This window comes from Siniperca chuatsi, linkage group LG7 (genome assembly GCF_020085105.1).
Source record: "Siniperca chuatsi isolate FFG_IHB_CAS linkage group LG7, ASM2008510v1, whole genome shotgun sequence".
In the NCBI taxonomy this organism is placed as follows: domain Eukaryota; kingdom Metazoa; phylum Chordata; class Actinopteri; order Centrarchiformes; family Sinipercidae; genus Siniperca; species Siniperca chuatsi.
In genome coordinates, this window is record NC_058048.1 from 11,640,154 (window position 1) to 11,660,948 (window position 20,795).

A 20,795-nucleotide genomic window follows, 5' to 3' on the forward strand; every position below is an offset into this window, starting at 1 on the left:
TCTTGGTAGGTGGATATACTCTGGCTTCTATCAAAACATATGATAAGCTTATAAATACTACACTGTTAGAGATGAAACTAGCCAACTGTATATATAAGTTAAAATTAGCTCTACCTAATTACAGTAACAGTAAAATGTCACTTACACATGAATGCATCAGTAATAATAATCCAACGATATAATAAATAACAGCCTTGTATAATGGTCACAGGGGCCATTTTAAGTACATCATTTTGCTAATAGTACACTTTCAAATGCAGGACTTTTACTTGTAATGAAGTATATTTATATACCGCGGTATAAGATCCTCCTCCACCAATGATTAACAGCCCCCCCCCCCGTAACTGTAACTCGATTGCCTGCAGCCTTGTGCACTGATACATATCTGTGGCTATTAAGGTAGATACATGCTGTAAACCTGCTGATATGTACCACTACACCTCTGGTCACATGCAGACACTGCGTCATTTTAAGGGCTCACCGGCCATAAAAGGCTGGGAACTCTAAACACTTTAGTTTAAAGTGTACTTTTCCATTAATGGTTGTTGATCAAATCTTTTTATCACACAGACCAAAACCCTGCATGGGAAATTTAGCACTGAAGTACTATTGGCTATTAATCAAACTTGTGCCAGTGTTGCCTTTTCACACCACGTAATGGCACTCCAAAGTGTCCACAGGTATGTGTAAAGGTATGTACTGTTCGTGCAGTTTGTGCTTCAGGTAAAACAAATAAGTAGTACGTCTCTCTGAAATACAACACTACAAAACAATGTCTAGTGTGTGTGCATGCGTGTGTGTGTGTACCTGCAGGATACAGCTGGTGATGTCGGAGGCTATCTTGGCATGTGGTGTGTCCTCTGTGTTTTCACCTTGCGGGGTGAGGTTATGTTCCAGGCATGACTCCCACAGCCCCACCAGCGCTGTGCTGTGTTGCTCGATGGAGCCCGTCTCCCTTATGGCCGTGGTTATGCGTGTTATGCAAATCTCCACCACAGCTTGGTCATTGTCATTGGTCAAGTAGTCCTGTCAGCCAGCAGACAGTAAGAGGATGCAAAATTAAGGCTACAATGATAAATTAAGGACAAAAAGATGAATTATGGATGAGAACATAAATAATTAATTAAACTGACATCTTCCCTGTAATATTTTCTATGTGTGTTGGTTCTGCCCACTGACCTGTGAGCAGGAGATGGCCTTGATCTGGTCCAGAGCCTGAGACAGACAGTCTTCAATCTCTGAGTCCTCCAGAGAAAACAGATCCCCCGCTCTGGACAGATCCCTCTGCCCCAGCACCTGGCTGAACAGCTGATGCATCCTGGTCCTGGTTTAGGACTTCATTTAGACCAATTTGGGACGGGTGCAGAGTGTTTCAGATCCCTTAATTGAGAATGAATAAATCCCTGACATAATGATCAAGGAAAGAAAACTTCTGAATAACGTTTTCCTCTTGGTTTTATGGGACCATTTAGAGAATATACAGAGTCTTCTGCATTGGGATCCCAAAAAAGTAGAAAGTAATACCTTCTAAAATGACATCAATTAAAATTTTTTAGGCACTTATTTTAGGCATTCTGGGTCCTGTCAATGTACTCTAATTGGTATAATAACTACAAGAAGTAGCCCAGAGAACATTACTAATATTTTAAGAATTATTTATTGTGTGAATTTTTGTGAAAATCCTCTTCAGTCCAGGATCAGGTAGGTTGGACAAGAGTGGCCAAATTTGGCCCAATGTTTTTCTGGGTCTGCCTGAGGCCAGTTACCATGGAGACAAGGCATAATCTGGAGAAGGCAGTCTTTCTACAGCAGAGTCCTGAAAGGGGGGTTAGACAGTGAGAGGAAGATTAAATTAACTAAATAGCACTAAATGCTTTCATTTTGTATACAAAATAATATTCCGGCAAGAAATAGAACAGAGAGCAGCTGAGACTGAGAAAATCAATTTTGAGCCAGTACAAGAAGCTGTAAAGGTTTAATTAGGGATTTGATTTGGTCTCAAGAAACAGACGTGGACAACTTGGACAACCAAGAAACAGACTAACAGAAGTGGATGCAAGTCAATATTAAAGGAGTAGAACATTTTGGGAAATATGCTTATATATCTTCTTCCCAAGAGTTAGATGAGAAGATTGATGCCACTCTCATATCTGTCTGTTCAATATGAAGCTACCATCAGCAGGTGGTTAGCTTAGCTTAGCATATAGACTGGGAACAGGGGGAAACAGCTAGCCTGGCTCTGTCCAAAGATAACGCATGTGTGCGTGGTGAGTGTGTGGTTGAACAAGAGAGTGAGCGGCAGAGTGAAGGTGAATGCAGCGGTGCCGAGGAAAAGGTGAGCAGTGAAGCTGTCAGTCCTGCAGTAAATGTACCGTGTAGGTTACAGTTTGTCCGCAAATAAAGGCTGCAGCTTCTCACGACCAAAGTAAAGCTCCCGTAGGTCGTTTCCTAACTGCTGGAATAGCGTCGCTATGACGATCATCTCCGCCTACGTTGAGGGGGTACTTTCTCTAAATCACACACTGGGGCAGCATTATGCCGCCATGTTTGGTTCAGTGTAAAAAATCAAAGCTGACTTAATGACAGCTCTTCTTTACGGCAGTATTTTTTACACTTTTCAAAACTCGAGGTAGAAAACACTCACTGCATAAGCTGTCCAGGGCAACACGTCTAACCCGAGGAAACACCTGGTCAAACACAAAATATATCTAAAACCTGAAGAGGGTGCTGTGTTTTTAGTCGTGCTAAGGTTAGCTGCGGTGGACTTTCGGTTCAAATGTGAAAGGTACCCAACCCTAACGACAACGTTACAATTATCTTACAAAATATCTGCTCAAGCACTTCTCTACTGTCCTTCTCCCTCGTCCATCCCTCTCCTTATTAAAATCTTTTTCTCTCCTTCTGTTTTCCTCTTTCTACAGGTGCAGCAGGTGTAATATGTTAATATGTGATGATGTAAACTAAATGACTCCTTGGTAATGTGTGACACATCTGCTACAAAATCATACAGACCTACCAAAATGCACACACACACACACAATTGCACGCATTTACTCTGGGAATGTGTGACTACAGTTTCCAGTTCACAGAGGTGTTTGCTTAAACTGTGCAGCCTCAGTGATATTCTGGGTGATCATCTGTGGGTGAATAGTTATATTTAGTCCAGTGCATATTCTACATTGTGATGGGTTTAAATTAAACTTATGATCCATGTCACCTAAAAAGGCCAAAACTGTATTTACATTACCAATCTTATAAATGTTTTTTAATGTATTCAAATAATGTATAATTTGTTATATTCTTAATATGCTTTTAAGTATTTATTACAATACAATAGTAATGACAGAAATAAATAATTTTTCAGTGAGAATAAACAGTCCTCTGCCATAAAGTATTATGAATGGGGTCAGAGTAGTGGGAATTCAAATGCACTATGTTAATCATTATCGCTGCTTCTGTGAACCTCAATTAAAGATTAAAATATTAACACTTCAAGAGACAGCGGAAGGGCGGAGGGGAGTTTTAAACACACACACACACACACACACATACAAACACATACATGCACAATCTATGTATGCTTGTTTCTAAAAGTGTGTTATATCTCTGGCTTCACACAATGACAAGCATATCTGAACCTCCCGCATGAAAACATAAACACACACACATGCACACTGCACGCTCCCATGCCTTTATAAAAATATTTTGCAAGTGGGAAACACACACACTCTTCAAATCAGCCACCCAGCTTTTCTGCTGCCTCCTTTCAGCGGATGAGCAGCTAAGCGTATGTATCTGTGTCACTCTCTGCACCCTGCACCCGCTTCCCTCCACAATCAGACGTCATCTTGTCCTCACACCATTTCACTGAAAGTCACATTGGAGCGAGCCCAAGCTAGACCAAAGGACGGCACAAAGCGGAGCACTTTGGAGACCGTTATCTCTCCTGCCAAGCCGGCGATGGCCATGGAAACCTGCCCATTGCCAGGATACCATATCAGGAATTCTTATTGGTCCAAGCCAGGGTGCTGGGACCAAAACAACAGAACAACCATAAACACAGAGATTTATCTTTCACACACAGACAGTCACACACACACACAGCCATTATCCTTGTTGTGTAAAGCAACGATCAGAGCTATTCCTGTGCATGGTTGGAGGTACAGTATGTGTGTGTTGGAGGGGTATCAGTCACTAATTATCATTTTGGAGGATGTAGATTGCGGTACTTCTGAACTGTATTGCATTATACAGAGGTGTTTCTAATATTCCCCACCCAATCTGTAAAGGGGGGCAATAATATGTATTTACCAGGAAAACTAGAAAGAAACAAAGAACATAAAGAGGCAGGGGGGAGAGGGTCAGAGAGACACAACAGAGGAACAAAACAAGGAAAGAAACACCAGGAGAAGAGGGGGAATGAGAGTTGGACACCCACTCAGAGTGAAGGAGAAGAGAGCAACAGAGGAGCTGACAGAGAAACAGAGAGAGAAAGCCAGAGGTGGATAGTGTTTCGGTGTCTGTGTAACCTGCAGACAACTCGCATACTGAGCCTCCATTATTCTACCTGAATGCCTCAACAAAACTCTCATACACACACACACACACACACACGTGTTCATACAACACATACAGTGTAATATATACACATGCCATCCTCTCTCTCCTCACTAGTGAACTGTTGTGTTTATTTACTGTATCCCTTCCTGCTCTCACTATGTCACAGCCCGCCTGACTAAGCGCCAGTGTGCGTGTATGTGTGTGTAAGAGCAGAGGAAAAAATGGGCCAGAGGAACTTCACTTCTTAAACAATCAGCTAGTTACTATTAATCACCCAGCTACAGCTCAGCAAGCGCAGGAATGCAGTGTTTAAACACACACACACACACACACACAGTGAAGGACAGTTGCAGTAGCTTGTTTTCACCTGTATTTTATGATACATACTAATGTGAATGCTTCACATTTAACTGAACAGCATATTTGAGTTTTCTTCTTGTTGGTATGTTGTCTGTCGTACTTCTGCAAATACTTAATACTCAATAAAAATTCTTCCAATGAAACTCACTCGAATGTAAAGCTCGAGCAGGCACCCACATGTTGCAGGAGAGCTGTGAGTGGGCCACTGGGTGAGGGGTGACAGGGGGTGCGTGCTGGGGTGGGGTGGGGGTTAGGGGCTATGTGAGGACAACGTGACCAAAGGGCCTCTCTCTCTCTCTCTTTCCCCCACCACCGCCACACTACTGTCTTCACTCAGTGCTCTGTGAGAGAGAGAGAGAGAGAGAGAGAGAGAGAGAGAAAAACACTGGCTCTTTTGTATGACCTATAAGACAGACCACCCCTGCCTCCCTCCCTCCCCTCGCTCTCTCTCTCTCTGCTCAGTCAGCCCTATCCTTCTGTGTAATGTGCACCTGCTCGGCCTGCAAGACATCTCTCACACACACTCTCTCTTACAAATACTTTAGAAAGGAGCTGCGTGAAAGGGAGACAGAAGGGGACTATAGAAGAAAAAAGCCCTGCATTCCACTGTTTTCTCTACATTATGGCTTCATATCTGAGTATGAATTAAAAAGCAGAATGTGAAAGAACATCTTTTCCTCCTTTCTTTCTTTCTTTCTTTATTTATGCACATAATTATTATGTGGATTTGGGAGTGGGGGAAGAAGAAGGAGGGAGTTTGGAGTAGAAGCAGTCTGAACCCTGTTGGAAAGCTGCTTTTCAAATGACTGTTTGAAGCTCCTCATCTCACAGCATTAAGACAAAGATAAATATGCCCAACCGGCCATCATTCTGCAGTCAGAAACTCTTTGAAGAGACATCCTCTGGACTGTCACTGATTTGCTAGGTTTGCACTTATTGAGGCTACAGGTACAATATGTGTTTTGCTCTTTTGTCTCTGTAACTATACTCTAAAGATGGCATACTAACTTTGTTATACCAAATCAGTGTTTGCTTTGTTCATTTCTGATAATATGCAATCAGGAAGCATGTGTTTAAAAATGGCACTGAGATAAACTTTCTTCATGAGAATAGTGGATGCAGAACTACATGCTGGAGTTTGTTAGCTCAATTTGCAGAGCAAAAGTCAAACATTTATGGCACTTGTTGCTGGATTTCGGGAAAGTTGGAGGGTATCCTGATAAATGGGCCCACTTTAAAAAACTTCTATACTTTGCTTTATTACATCTACATTAAAAGTACACATGAATAAAAAGTGCTCACAAAAATAACTTACTTCTTAAAGACCCACAGTGAGACATAAACACGTACAGGCTCATTTGATCTGATCTAAGGTTGCAACTGATGATTAACTTCATTATCGATTAACCTGCCTATTATTTTCTCAATTAATCGAGTAATTGTTTGGGCTACAAAATGTCATGTGTGAAAATTACCCGTCACAAAATCCTAAAGCTCATAGCAATGTTTTCAGAGGTCTTGTTTTGTTCAACTAAAAGTCCAAACCCCAAAGAAATTCTGTTCACAGTGATATGAAAACAGAGAAAACTTGCAGATCTTCACATTGGAGAAGCATGAACCAGATAATATTTGTTGTTTTTGTTTTTGTTGTACTTGATTATCAAAATAGTTGCCGATTATCTTTGTGTCAATCGACTATCGATCATTTCAGCTCTGTTCTGATCAACCATCCGGTGGTTTAATCGGACCTTCCTGAGTGCAGCCGAACCGTACCTGCACTCGTTGAAAAACCTGTTAAGCATCCCAGTCCACTATTGTGTTCCAAAATTAGCATTACTAAAAAGTATTTAACTTTTATGCCAAAAGGCCTCCATACATCAAGCAGTCAAGATATGCCATACTGTAACACCTCCTCAAATATCTGCCTGTCATATCCTGAGCAGAAATCCATTGTCCATATTAATGGAATTATTAAAGGCTGGTTACGTAGTTATTCCCTATAACTGGGCCAATCAGTTATGTAACTGATGCCATGAATTTCATGAATAAGTGAGACGAATAAGTCACAAAGAAGAGATACCCTGAAGACTTCTTTGAAAATATTGTCCACACTGCCGCAGAGAACTCAGTTAAGACTTCTTGAAAGATAGACCCTCAAGGTTTAGCTTAGGCACATACTGTAGGAGTGTACTGTATTATATATGTGTGTGTGTTGGAGAAAGGGAATTATTTAGGCCCTGCAGTTACGCAGCTATGTTGCAACGACTGGGAATTACACTATGACAGGAGCTTGAGAAAATAGCTACTGTAAAACAAACCAAAGCCACTGAGAGATAAAGAAAGACAAAATGGGGAATATGGAGAGACAGAGAGAGAAAACAGAGACTGAGCATGAGGGGAAAGCACAGGAGCGAATATCTCACTTTCTCTCTTGAGAGCGGTCACTGTGGACCTGATAGGAGAAAGCAGAACCAGACCACAGCAACATTTAATGTGACACTTATGGACGGCACACTGCCTAATGCATACAGAGCAGATATGTTACGAGCAGCAGAGAGATAAGTCAAAAACGGTTCAGACACACACAGACTGATATCTGCTGTGCACATGTGGCCTTTTATCCTGATGATGGACTAGGTGATTACAGTTTTTTCCAGTCGCTAACAAGCATTGTTCAATACTGAAACCACATTTTCAAAACTCTTCACACAGTCAGCGAAACAGAAGTCAATGCAGACCAAACTGTGAACCATTTTTCATTGCTTTCAGACAAAATGCATTCAGTGACCACACTTTTCAAAATTCAGGAACTCTTTTCCCATTCGTACTCCACAACATGCAAAACACTGTGTATTTTCAGCACATTTTTCTAATGCTAACACACTGCATTCAAAATGATTACAAACACATTCAAAACAGAATAGTGGCAAATTCCAAGCATTTATGCAGTAATTATTTTAAAATACTGAAAGTATACTAAAATACTGGAGGCAATGAATGCGGGGTGTGGAGACATTTCTCCTGAAGGCTGCCAGGGATGGATCAGACATCCCAGGAGGAACTTTCCAAGATGCCAGAGACGACATCAGATGTGATGTTGATGAGAACAGAGAGAGCAGACTAGAACCCTGGAGTTTTCCCCCTCTTTTTTCACCTTTTGGTTATAATTTTTAAGTACTATATTCATATAAAAAAATTAAATTTTGATTAATTTCTGATTCATTCGTGTTACAAATGCTTTCAATAAAGTGAAATTGTGTTACAGTATTTATGTGGAAAATCATTGAAACTTTAAAAAAGAAAAGTTCATCAATCACGTAATGCTCCCTGTTGTTAGTGTTTTTTAGGTCAGTGTGTTGTGAATGAAATGTGTGTTTTCTGAGTGTTGCCAGTGTTATATTGGTCTGAGTGAGTTTTGTAGGTGAGATTAACTGTTTGGCCAACATTCATGCTGGTAATGCAGACTGTGTGAAGAGTTTTGAAAATGTGGTTTCAGTATTGAACAATGCTTGTTAGCAACTGGAAAAAACTGTAATCATGTCAGCTCTATTTACTTAAGTAGTGCTATTACTGAAATGCTACAGTATGAGAATCAGGCAGAAATTATAGTGGATAAATGTTACCTGTCATGTTCTATAATGCTTCCATTCCCTTTGGTTTATTCTTAAGAACAGTTTTTCTTTAACAGCAGTATTATCCTACACTATTCAGACTCTCAGCTTTAACCCAGATTGGTCACACAAAAATATCTTTTGGGACCCACCGTGCTGGATTCCAAGGTGAAACTAATTTGAGTCCCAGACAGGAGCAAATATCAAAAAATATCATAGCATCCTTTTTCCATTTTGTGTGTTCATATGTGTGGATGTAAGTGCATGTGTGTGTCTGAGTCTCTGCAGGCATAACTGTGTCAAATGGCAGTGAATCCAACCTGAAGTGTGGAAGAAGGGTTCCTCTTTGCTCTCAAGTTTTGGCTCTGCTGCTGCTGTGAGACTCACAACTGCTGAGAGGATTTCCACAGCAGAGAGGAGAAGCGCTGGTTGGAATAGTGCATTACCGCCACACTCAGCCAACTAACATTTACGCACATTTTCTAAACCATTCATTATTCATTACTCCCCGCTTCCTTCCACAGCCCAAAGTCAAGAGTCTCGTCCTGAGAGCTGAACGGAAGCATATTCTGGTTTCAGCGTCCGGGTCTGACCCAGGAGTACAGGCTTAAAGGAATAAATTCAGCACATAAAATGTTAGGACGTCATCCTTAATAGTGAGCTGCTTTCAAATATCCTCAATGCATGTTTAATATGTTTCTAAGTTTAGAGATCTTGTTATTATTTATATTTCCTGCTTCCTGAGTGAGTAAGTGGGTTGAATAGGTGATTCAACCTATGATGAATTACAGCTTTCACTTGCTAAGTGTAGGCCGATATCATAGAAAAATACATCAAAGTTGTTTCTTAAAAATATACCCAACTTCTTTTTCTTGGGAGCTGAAAATCACCTAAATGCCATCAGCACAAGGAAACACAAAGATGCCGAAAGATAACGCCACATAAACCCAGTTTGGCCAACCTAGTGTGTCAACATATGCAACTTTTGTAAAAAAACCAAGTCACATAAATCAAATAGAATACTTGCAATCCAGTGTAAAGCACATGGATATGTGCTCGAATGGACACAATGAAATGCAATAATATCTGATCTTCACAGTTTGGAGAGAAGCAAGTAAACGAATGTGGGCTAGAGTGTGTGTCCATTTATCTGCCCTGCCCTGTGACAAACTGGCGGCTTCCACCTCGAACATGGGGCAGGAATGGAAAATGAATGAAAACATGAATGAAGCAATTGAATGCAGGTTGCTATTTGAATGAAGTTGACAACTGTTTTATATATACAGTAAATTCCTTTTTATAGAAATAACGCAAATATAATAATAATAGTTGAGGATGTTCAGGACAATCCCGATAATGTCCTTGCTTCCTGGGACATCAACATCTGTCTGTCTCAGCAGTCTGTGACCTTGAGGAGTCCCCCCCCCCCAAATATTCACACATACACGCACACACACAGAGGTGGAGCAACAGTAGATTTCGACTTAGACAGAGCACTAAGAGTATAAATGCACAGATTAAATGTGAGTAATGCGACTGAACTTGCCTTTCAAGCTCCCAGAACACATTCCTCTGTATTTACACCGAAACACCGAGGGAGAGACGGAGAGACGGAGAGAGGGGGGAGGAAGTAAAGCAGGTGTAAAAGAACTAGTCTAGGATACCAAAACCTTTCCAGCAAAACCTCAAAATATTGAGTATTATTGTGCCATGTGTCTCTGTACCGCACCTCTACTGTTGAACTATTTTACCTCTATAAGGGCAATATATGCAGCCTACAAATACACTGTCAGCATATGCAATAATTAACAAGTATTTAACCCAATATTACATACAGTGCTTATGGCAACAGCTCACGACAACACCTCTCCAATCCACCTGCGCGCGCTCTCCTGTGTATTTCTATTTACGTTTCCTGAGTATTTGACGCACGATCAGGAAAGACTGAGGCACAGCGGTGCTTTGACCGCCGATTTCACCTCATCCAGTCAACTTTCCCGACATCAAGGAATGTGGGTGGCAATCATGCATTCAGCCCGGCAACGCGTTCCTGCCTCTATAATGACAGAATGCCGTGCAACAAGGAAAAAAACAAAAAAACATAACCTCATTCAATTCCTAACACCTACAGCGTCGGACAGCTTACCTGCTGCGTGCAGGACGAGGACGCACGGACACTGAACTTGGAGCTTCGGTCAGTGCCTCCAAACCTCGGCGCAAAGCGGCACATAGCATCACATATTACCCCTGCACAGCTTCAAGTTCCCCCACAGAGCAAGCCTTATATTCATCCTCCATCCGGCCACCATAGGGAAGCGCGCCATCGTGCGGCCGACAAAAGCGCGCGGCGCAACAGGTGGATGGAGGGAGGGGTAGGTTGGCGTGCTGCCTTCAAGTACAATCGGGAAATATAGCAGGTGAGTACCATTACATTTGTGACCTAACAATGCATACTGGCCTTTTCTCTGATGGTTACATACCGAGTATATCGTAAGGTTTTTATTAAGAGTTAAGATATAGGCTACTAAATAAACCTGTAGGCTAAATAGGACTACATTCAAAGTCAGCATTAATTCACTCTCCACTGAACTGTTTTGGATGGTTTAGGCTGCATGGAAGCTCTATAACTCATCACACATCAGTGATACATTTTATACGCATTGATCTGGCATTCGGTATTGTTCTTTGTGAAACATTTAACTGGCACTGGCACTGGTATTTTTAACAAATGAATCCAAGCATCATTCACATGTTTTCAGTTTCTGTAACTCTCTCCTGTGGCAGCAGATCTATGTTAACTGACTTCTAAAATAAACCAAACCTTCTGTTACAGGGTCAGTTTTGCTCTTGTTTTCGCCAACTAATAGCCTACTTGATTATGATCTAATCATTCTGGGAATTTAAAAGGAGCTCTTAAAGGCAGCATGGTACCATAGAGGGGATTGAGAGAGAGGGGTGGATGAGGCCTAATGGTTTTATGGCTGCATTCCAAACCACAGCTATTCCTAATCCCTTCTCGCAGCTCAGACATACTGTTTAATGTTTGATTGGGTACCATAATGAGACTACTGGCAGCAACTATTTATATGGGGTGCAGAGGAAAAATTAATGGCCCTTTTACATTTATCAGCTATTGGTCCAGGCAAAAATTCACTTTAGGCTAGCCTATGTCTTAAACATAGAAACAACATTGTTACTATTGTTATCAGTAGTAGTAGTGATAGTAGTGGCAGATAGTAGTAGCAGTAGGGTATTGTTTAAATAAATAACTACAATAACACAAAAAATAATGAAGGAAGAAATATGAGGGCTCTATCAAAAACGATATATGGAAGTATTTCTGATTCTGATATGATTCACCATAGTTTGTGGTGTAGCCTCGTAAAAGTGTTTATTGGCACGAATTAATTTTATTTATTTATTTTGCTCCATTAAGATTACACTGATGTCAATGTGATCAGTGGGTGGTGGTATTTCCCCTGGCAGCATCCATCGGAAGTGAAGCTGGAAAATATGTGTGCAGTTTCCGACGCGTCCAGGTAATAGAAGTCGTACAGGCACTTTGGCCTTCTAAATAAAAGAGCAGGATTTGTCACCTGTAAGGGGCTACTGGTGTGAGTCTGGCACACATATGCAAATGAAAACCTATATTGAAATGTCGGAATTATTAGCCTAAACTAAATTAAATGTGTAAAACAGTTACCTTAAAGCATATTCTATAATGGCTTCAGGCATTTCCTCATGAGAAATTAAATGCTCTGTATTGTCTTTTCCACCCACACAGCCCACTGCAATACCTAAAAACCATACAGACAACTTTAAAGGATATCTACCTTGTAAATCTATTTTTCATTACATATGTGCTACTGTATGGAATCTCTGACTGTACAGTCAGTATGTCTATGTGTCTGTGTGTAAATGAAACATATAAAACATTATTTATTACAAACTACTCATATGTTCCTTATTATCCATTTGCTAATTAGTATTTTCAAACTATAGTAATATTTGTCTACACGGATATTATTCTGAAAATTCTCACCGGATGTTGTGATGTCATTCAGGATGTCTTGACACGTGGGGGAAATCAGAGATGGGCGATAACACTGGGAGCTAATCTGAAATGCTCTTTAAAGGCCACACACATCGCTGACAGAGACGTGTGGGCATGTGGGGAAAGTTTACATAGACCCACAAATACTCTGCAGTCTGTACCGAGTCCATTTTGTCAGGTGAGCGGGTTACTGGAAGCTAATTTTAGCCATCTTTGTTTGTTAGCATCTCATCCTCAAGTCTATACAAATTTGCCTAAACAATGACAGTGTCTAAAGCTAATGTAAATTAAGGTGAAATTAGCCCGCCGGTATTTATTTTAGAACAAAAAGAGTGTCATAATTAAGCAAATATCACAAATATGGACATATAGGCGTAATTACTAATTTGGGATTAACTCTAAAGCAGCTGCAACTTCTCCCTTGTTCATTACCATCTTGATTTTTACTTGAAAGTGCCCATGTTTGATTTTCCTCTTACAAACTCGTCAAATGACAGAACAAGTCTTCACACATCTGTTTAATGAGGTAGGTAGGTGTGTCAGACCTGCTTTCATCAGGTTTGGGTTTTGTTGCCAGTATAAACACACATCTACTTACAATTTGGAAGCAGCGCTAGCAGCCGGCGGACAGAGCCAGGATCTCGCCATGGCCACGACGCGCTTCCCCGGGAAGAGTGCGGACGTGGCCGCCGCCAACTGGACAGCTCCGGCGCTGGGCCGGCCAGTGTGCGTCAACGGGACGCCGTGGATCCTGTACCTGCTGGAGGAGTGTGTGGATAATGTGTGGGAGTACTGCAGCGTGGTGATAGGACTCATATCCATGTTCTGTTTTCTGTTGTCCACTTTTCCGTAAGTAGTATAAGGATTGTGATTTTTACCAGTCTTAATCACTTGTTACATTCTGAGGTGAAACTCAGTTCTCAGTCATCTGGCTACAACTGTTTGTGATTTGTGGTTATGAAATTCATTTTATCTGATCCAGGTGTTCTATCTATCTATCTATCTATCTATCTATCTATCTATCTATCTATCTATCTATCTATCTAGGCAGGTCTACGAGGCCTATCGGAACGGTAAAGTGGAGGAGGCCATGTCTTTTGGCTTTCTTTTCTTCCTCTTCAGTGGAGACTTGACCAGCTTTGCAGGCTGCTACCTCACCAGCCAGCTGCCCATTCAGGTGAACACACGTCTCATTCTAAACAGATGAGACCTTGGAGTGTGTATGTCTGTACTGTGTAACTCCATCCTTGTGTTGTTAGTCCCTCGCACAGTCCCTCTAGTCATATTTACTTTGGCCAACAGTAATTTAGTTTCTTGTCCCTGAAATTGAGGAGTTATTACATTTCAGACAAGCTGTCCTCAGACCTTGCTGAATTGAAAATGACCCCCATTCAACAGTATTACCAGTCACAGTCATTTAAAGCTTGTTCTCATTGTACCATAGAGTGAACCACTAAACAGTATGAACTAGTTGCAAAATCTCTTTTGTTTTGTTTTTTTAAATAAATTGTGAATTTCTTTTTTCCATGTCCCTCTCTCAGGTAGTCACAGTAGTGTTCTACATCTTCACAGACCTGATACTCATCTCTCAGTTTCTCTACTATAAGATCAAGAACAGCTCCAGCAGAAGTAAGCCCTGACATTATCTCTGTGCTTGAGTTAAAATGGAGCTGACGAGTGATGCCCGTGCTGTGTGAGTCAACCATATCATGACCCTGCAGATTAATGAAAAGCATAACTATGAGGAAGAAAGCGTTTCCTGCTGTTGACTCAATGACTGTTAAATTTGAACTGCACGACATCAAAAAGTGAAAGGTAGGCCTTGTCGGCTGTAAGACACCGTCAGCTTTACCAGTTTATTAATGATATAAAACTTGATTTCAATCGCAATCTGCGTGTATAAATACAGCCATATAGACTATGCACAAGACATCTAAAAATAAAAACCTGCAAATCTGGGATCACTGCTAACATATCACAAATATTTGAGGACATAAATACTGTGATTATGAGTTTATTGTATTCCCACACACTCATTCCCACTGGACAGAGCTCTCTCCCAGAGGTACTGAGATTATATATTCCAATCCTCATATTAATGGGTAAGCTTACTAATAGACCGTACTTCCAAAAAGCTGGTGTAGTTGTTTTACTTTATGATGTAAATGTTAGTTCCATGGACGGGATGAACGGAAAAATCAGTGTTGTTATGAAGTCAAAAGACCAGCCACCTGCTGACTTCAGAGATGACAGGGACAGATCCAGTTGTTATGTACTTATGAGTGGTTACCACCAAAGCCAAAAGTGCATAACTGCCTAATGACACATAATCATACTGAGACTTATCCAAGACTGCACACAGCTCTGTTAATTATTTAGTTTTATGCACTTGTCACTGATACAGCAAAAATATAATCTTGTCTGTTGCACTTTATTCTAGTGAAAAACAGTAGGTATAGACACTATGTATAGGAATGTCAGCTGAATCTCATCTAATGCAAAGACTTGGATTTGATTTTGGAGATTACTTGCTTGTGTGTGTCTTCACTGTCCGCTCTTTCTATTTTGTGCTCTAGAAAGCCCTGTGTTGAAGTGGCTGTGCTTCATGTGGTGTGGCGCTGCTACATTAGTTCTCCTGGCTTTACCCAAACTCATCATAGACAATAGTACAACTTTAGACACCCAGGTAGGTAGATTGTCTGCAGTGTACTGTATATATTTTCATCCGTGTGTGTGTGTGTGCAGGCGCGAGATTTAAGTGTTCATAAATCAAATTTGGGTTGTTTTCTTTTTGCCCTGATATTTTCAGGTTTATTCGATACACGTTAATTCACTTTTGACTGCAGACTGTTTCTTGCGTAGTTGCAACATTTTGACCCTTTCACCTCTGTCTGTGCCAGAGTCCAACTACCTCGAAATCAGTGGAAATCACTGGCTATATATGTGGATACCTGGCATCTATCTTCTACCTCAGCTCCCGTTTCCCCCAGCTCTATAAAAATGTAAGTAACAATTTGTTGGTGTGACTCAAGTGAGTTTGTTTCCTTTTTTCGCTGTAACGTGGCTTGCATGTGAGTAGTGCCATCCTGACGGGAGATCTTGGACAGCGTTCTCAGGGTCTGATCCCAGTGGGTCTATGAAAAACTGTACTTATTATATGTCCATTAGTCATAAATGGGGACTGTGTTTGAAGAGGGTCGTGGGATTTGTGTGTTTGTGTATAGAGCATGTGTGTCAAAATGAGAAGCAGACATTGAAGACAATAGTGCTGTTGTTGTTGAAGAAACATCCTGGCTCGACTGCAGCTATTAATCACCAGAGGGGCTCGTCTCAGTATGCTGCCACTGCCAGAGAAACTTCTGGGCACAAACACTCACACAATCACATACTCTCTTACTCTTGTAAATCATATAAGTCGGAATTGCCCTGTGGAAATTCCTACATGTTCAAACGTGCTTGTTTTTTCAGCAGAAAGCCCAAAATATTTTCACCACATCACTCTTAGTGGCACATTTACTTATCCAGTTTGGTGAAACAATAAAAATTAGTAAAAAACCTATGACTTTTTTATGATTACGTTCAGTATTGCTATGGCAAACACTTGCCAGTTGTCTAGTATGGTTTGTAGTAATCTACAGGGGATTCACACCGTGTTGCCAGGCAAGTAGCTACAACATGGTATAAAGCCCCATTATTCAGTCAAGGTTAAACTTTTTCTTTGGTTTCACAATATTGGATGGATGCTCTCATTCCTGGTCACTTATAATGGAGAGAAGTGATGAACTAGAATAAACTAACAGTGTAATCTTTTCTTTTCAATGTCCAGTGCCAAGCCACAGACAATAAAATACTTGTTAATTAGAATGAAGTCATTGTTGGTTATCATCCCTTCAGGGGATTTGTTGATGGCAATAAAAAGATAAAATAACACATCAGTCTTACTGTTGTCTGGATCTGTTGAGAGCACAAGTACACAGAAAGCAAATTTATTGTTGTGACTGATACGGAAACCTGGCTTGTGGTTAACATAGTACCCAACCTCTTCCTTTTTCTCTGACTGAGGGTTTTCATATGTATGCATGCCAGGAGATTAAGCTCCGGTAATAGCACAGTGCAAAAGTAAATAGGACGTGATACCCACTGACAAGATTAATAACAAAAGTCCAGTGCTATTAATAAAATACTGTGTACTCTATCCATTCTAGTTCCAGCGACAGTCTACGGAGGGCACCTCTTACCTGTTGTTTGCCCTGGCCATGATGGGCAATGGGACATATGGGTTGAGCGTCATCGTGGTCCTGCCTGCACTGAGGGGCTCCAAACAGACCTTCATCATCAAACATCTGGCCTGGCTCATTGGCAGCCTGGGAGTCCTCATACTTGACTTCTTTGTATCCTTTAAATCACAAGTCCATCCACAAGTTGACTGTACAAAGTATGCCATGTCTTCTGATAATACCCTCATTACCACCACTGAGGTGCCCCTTGAGCAAGGCCCTTAACCCCAACTGCTCCAGTGGAGCAGCTCAGTGGCCAGCAGATCAGTGTGGTCGTACTGGGCAGCTACCAGGTTTAACTGTGTGAATGTGATCAGGGTGTTCCTGAAGAAAGAGAGCATTGCTCTCCGTGAAACTCCCCCCGAATAAATAAATAAATAAATAAATAAATACATTTAAAGGTGAGGAGGGGGAAAAAAATATTGTGAAAACTTAAATCTGCTATAAGGTTTAAAATGTCACTGTAGTTCCTTCAGCAGTAACAGTAAATATTTCTTATAATATCCTTGCACATGCAGTATATTTAAATAAGCGTGTTATTTGAGTTTGTTAATGGTGTCTGTACTTGCTATTGATGTTAACTTATTGTACATATCACATAACCAATCATAAATTGCGTTAGCACAGTGCACCTTAATGAAGTGGCAGGCAAACACTTGAGGCAAAAGTACTCTATGTAGTGTACCATTACAATTAGGTGTGCCTGTCTTTGGATGGTCATATAAGTGCTTTCACTAAAATATTGATATATGTTTTATGTTTTATATGACCACAAATTTGAGCTTGCATGCCACCGACGTGTACTTTAAAGTAATAGTTTGACATTTTGTGAAATTTGTTTATTTTGCTTTCTTGCCGAGAGTTAGATGAGAAGATCGATACCACTCTTGTGTCTGCCTGTTCAAGTATATGAAAGTACTTCCTGGAGTCTCGTCTTCATTGTGCCAGGCAGCCAGCGGAGACTCCAGGAAGTGACTGTGCCAAACCACCAAACACACCACATGCCAACTGGCTGCTGGCTGTAGCAAAAAAGAAAAGAAAAAAACTTGATCAGGCAGACATTAGTGATATTGATCTGCTCAGCAAAAAAGCAAATAAGTGTATTTCCCATAATGTCACAAACTATTGCTTTAACAGAAGACACAATCTGTTGTCTGTCTGTGACACAAAGGTATGAATAATACTTTTTATTAGTAATAATGCTAAACTATCTCAGAGTGTTTCAGTAGGTTTCTGTATGAACCTTAACCTGGTCAGGTGACTGCCCAGTTCATCATGTACAGGAAAAACAACTCTGCTAAAAGTAGCTCACTACTCAGCGTCCCAGAGGTGGAGCCTCTGCTGTGTGAGGAAGTGGAACTGTCCGTGTTATAGGACACAGAGTGGACACAACGTGGAAGTCAAGAATGGACTGGTCAGTCTGCGGTTTTGTTTTTGATCATTCTGTGGGTTCTCAGTGGTCACTGATTTACTCATAACAGCTTCAGAGAACAGAGACATTGCAGAAGCACTGTAGAAGCTACTAGCAGCCATGTTATGGGACCAGCAGGCAATTGCAGTGCGCCTTTTATGTTCTGATTTTCTGCTGTTAAGAGGACAAACACCATGATCAACTCTTCTATGGTTTACCATTGTAATAAAGCCACAGAAAAAAAAAACAGATCAATACGTTTGTCTGAAATAGGTAAATTAAGTACCACTTTAGAAACATTTCCGTCTGTTTCTCTCTAGGCCGGCGAGTTAGCATTACTGAAATCTTATTCTCATTACGAGTCATTTTTGATAAATGTTTTCACTGGGATTTTTTGATTTTTGTTTTGGATGGAATAACTGTAATTTAATTTGCAATTGGGAACTGTACACACCCAGAAGAAGAAGCTTAATCCCAGATGTCTTTGCACAAATGCAAGCATTATGGAAGAATGAAGTGCCTGTTATGTTTACGCATTTATGACAGGGTAAATACTGCCGTAGAGGATTGCAGTATTATATCAGGATGCATAGTATGGGATTTAAGGTAATTTTTCTTACCTGACTTGGTGTTTGCGTGCCATAAAATACAGAGTTTGTGTGAGCACAGTAATAGGAACCAACAAACAAGTTTGTATTTGAAGTTGGCTAACAGGAAATTGTTGTGAGCAAAACATTACAACACTAGACTCACAGTTCATACATGATTAAATAGACAGGATGTGAACGTCTGCAGGGCCCATCCCTCCACCTGAAAGATGTTCAGTTGACTACAGGCGTATAATGGCCTCATTTCTATATCAAACGGATGTTGCATTTCTCTGCTTTCTTGGTCCAAACTCTCTGCTCTCCTGGAGAAACACGTTATTTGTGCCTTTTTAAACTAAACGCAGTCTTAATATAAATGCACTGTAAATCCATTACAGAACTAAATTATTTTTAAATTAAGTTAGATTTCTAAACTGTTGACAGTGATTTCTTGAAGGCACTGTTTTTCTTAAACTATAGTGGGAGCTTTTCTCGTTTTTACCCTCTCCTTTCTTAAAATATGATCTGCATCCTCTTTTGTAAAATTTCACGACATTCAAAGATATTCGTTAAAGAAGACATGACTGTTCGATAATAGATTTTAAGATAGATCTGAGAATAGGAGCATTAGTAGGATGTTATTGAGAGACTTGTTAAAGTAATGAGGTTCAGAAGGAGTTTGCACATTTAAGATGTCTTTCTATTCTGTCATCAGGTTTAAAGCAGAGGAGACTTGTCGAGTCAAATGTATTTTTAAAACACTTCCCTTATTAGCTTCATCACGGTCGCTCACAGAGTAACACAAAAGGAACAGATGACGACAACAAAAACAAAACAGAACAAATAGTCTTATTGCTGAGTTCAGGTTATCGGATATTCATTTAGGTCATTAGCAAAACTAACAGCTCATCAGTGTTGTTACACAGCATGTATGTGGTGCTGTCACTGTTTAACCTGGTCATCTGCATAACTAAAGTACTGCACTTGCAGAGATCTGCAGATTTCTCTACCTCATTATAGTGTGGACATGATTCATTTCTCCCAGTGGGCATGAGGAGCTGGCTCGTAATCGGAGCGCAACACTTCGTGTGTAGAAACATGTCCGTCTCTACATGAAGGGGAAATTAATCCAGCACACATTTGAAAATATGAACATTTAAGTTAGGATGTAACATTTACTTTGTAGCATCTAAACTACTGTGTTTCAGAAAGTAATGTATTGAGTTGGTCATTACTATCACATGAACAACATGACTGGCTGTTTATTTTCAATTCATAGCCAGTCAGGTGATGCAATAATGTGGAGTTATGTAGATATGGAGGGATTTATTTGCAAATATATGCAATTAGCGTACAAGTTGTTGCAAATTATTTTTGTATTGCACGATTCATACTTTGATCCCTTCTCAATTATTTCTAAATGAGTCTGATATACTTTTTCAATCTATCACAAACAAGTACATATTTATTGTATATATTACTAATGTATACTGTACACATACATGTAGTATTTATAAGACTTTAGTTTTTACTTTAATGGTGACACTATTGCTAAGATGTATTTATTTCTTTAAGCGTAACATTCATTTTTTTTCCCAGATGCATTTAACTGTACATGGCCAGTTATATTGTGTATGTAAAACCGCAGTATGTATGATATTAACTGTGTGTATATTGTACAAAACCTGAATAAACTGCAATACACAGTAGTACATCCTCAGTTGAGATATTTGTCTATGTTGTTTTGATGAGAAGGAAAAGAAAAGAGAGTGTCATTTCTTTTAATCAGAGAGCAAAATAAATTATTTTCTATGGATATTAATCAAGTGTCACATGAATGTAGGCTCTGTTCTGTCATAGTATGAGACGCAACTTTCACACAGCTAAAAGGAATTAATCCCCCCCAAATGTGCAAACTACAAGTATTCTCTACTC

General features: G+C 40.2%; 2 protein-coding genes across 13 annotated transcripts in view; one reads left to right on the forward strand and one right to left on the reverse strand.

The window, feature by feature from the left end:
• veph1 (ventricular zone expressed PH domain-containing 1) overlaps window positions 1-10,932 on the reverse strand; it is an 86,216-nt gene extending 75,284 nt beyond the window's left edge. For 2 of the 7 annotated variants that reach the window (XM_044202681.1, XM_044202687.1), the window contains exons 1-3: window positions 10,678-10,823; window positions 1,180-1,816; window positions 808-1,026 (exon numbers count right to left, since the gene is read on the reverse strand). In XM_044202681.1, coding sequence (XP_044058616.1) covers window positions 808-1,026; window positions 1,180-1,317 — 357 coding nt within the window. In that variant the 5' untranslated portion in view covers window positions 1,318-1,816; window positions 10,678-10,823. Of the gene's footprint in view, window positions 1-145; window positions 226-807; window positions 1,027-1,179; window positions 1,817-10,677 lie in introns of those variants that run through there. The other 5 variants (XM_044202679.1, XM_044202680.1, XM_044202686.1 and 2 more) reach the window with 5 other exon arrangements.
• A 1,648-nt stretch (window positions 10,933-12,580) lies between these two features.
• On the forward strand, window positions 12,581-20,569 carry LOC122879534 (lysosomal amino acid transporter 1 homolog). Of its 6 annotated transcripts, none has more exons than XM_044203748.1 (9): window positions 12,581-12,763; window positions 13,040-13,111; window positions 13,194-13,434; window positions 13,633-13,762; window positions 14,127-14,214; window positions 15,162-15,271; window positions 15,486-15,587; window positions 16,791-16,976; window positions 18,120-20,569. In XM_044203748.1, the coding sequence occupies exons 3-9, from the start codon at window positions 13,232-13,234 to the stop codon at window positions 18,234-18,236; spliced, it is 936 nt and encodes a 311-aa protein (XP_044059683.1). In that variant the 5' UTR covers window positions 12,581-12,763; window positions 13,040-13,111; window positions 13,194-13,231; the 3' UTR covers window positions 18,237-20,569. The 6 variants fall into 6 exon arrangements, with proteins under 6 accessions (XP_044059683.1, XP_044059680.1, XP_044059681.1 ...); XM_044203745.1 differs by having other exon boundaries at window positions 13,197-13,434; XM_044203746.1 differs by having other exon boundaries at window positions 13,083-13,111.
• Window positions 20,570-20,795: the final 226 nt, after the last annotated feature.

What these genes read in the sequence shown, in the direction of transcription:
- LOC122879534 (XM_044203748.1), top strand. Translation starts at nt 13,232, where the DNA reads ATGGCCACGACGCGCTTCCCCGGGAAGAGTGCGGACGTGGCCGCCGCC. An exon ending in CCAGCCAGCTGCCCATTCAG is followed by an intron (nt 13,763 to 14,126) that starts GTGAACACACGT and finishes TCCCTCTCTCAG; the next exon opens with GTAGTCACAGTAGTGTTCTA. An exon ending in GTACAACTTTAGACACCCAG is followed by an intron (nt 15,272 to 15,485) that starts GTAGGTAGATTG and finishes TGTCTGTGCCAG; the next exon opens with AGTCCAACTACCTCGAAATC.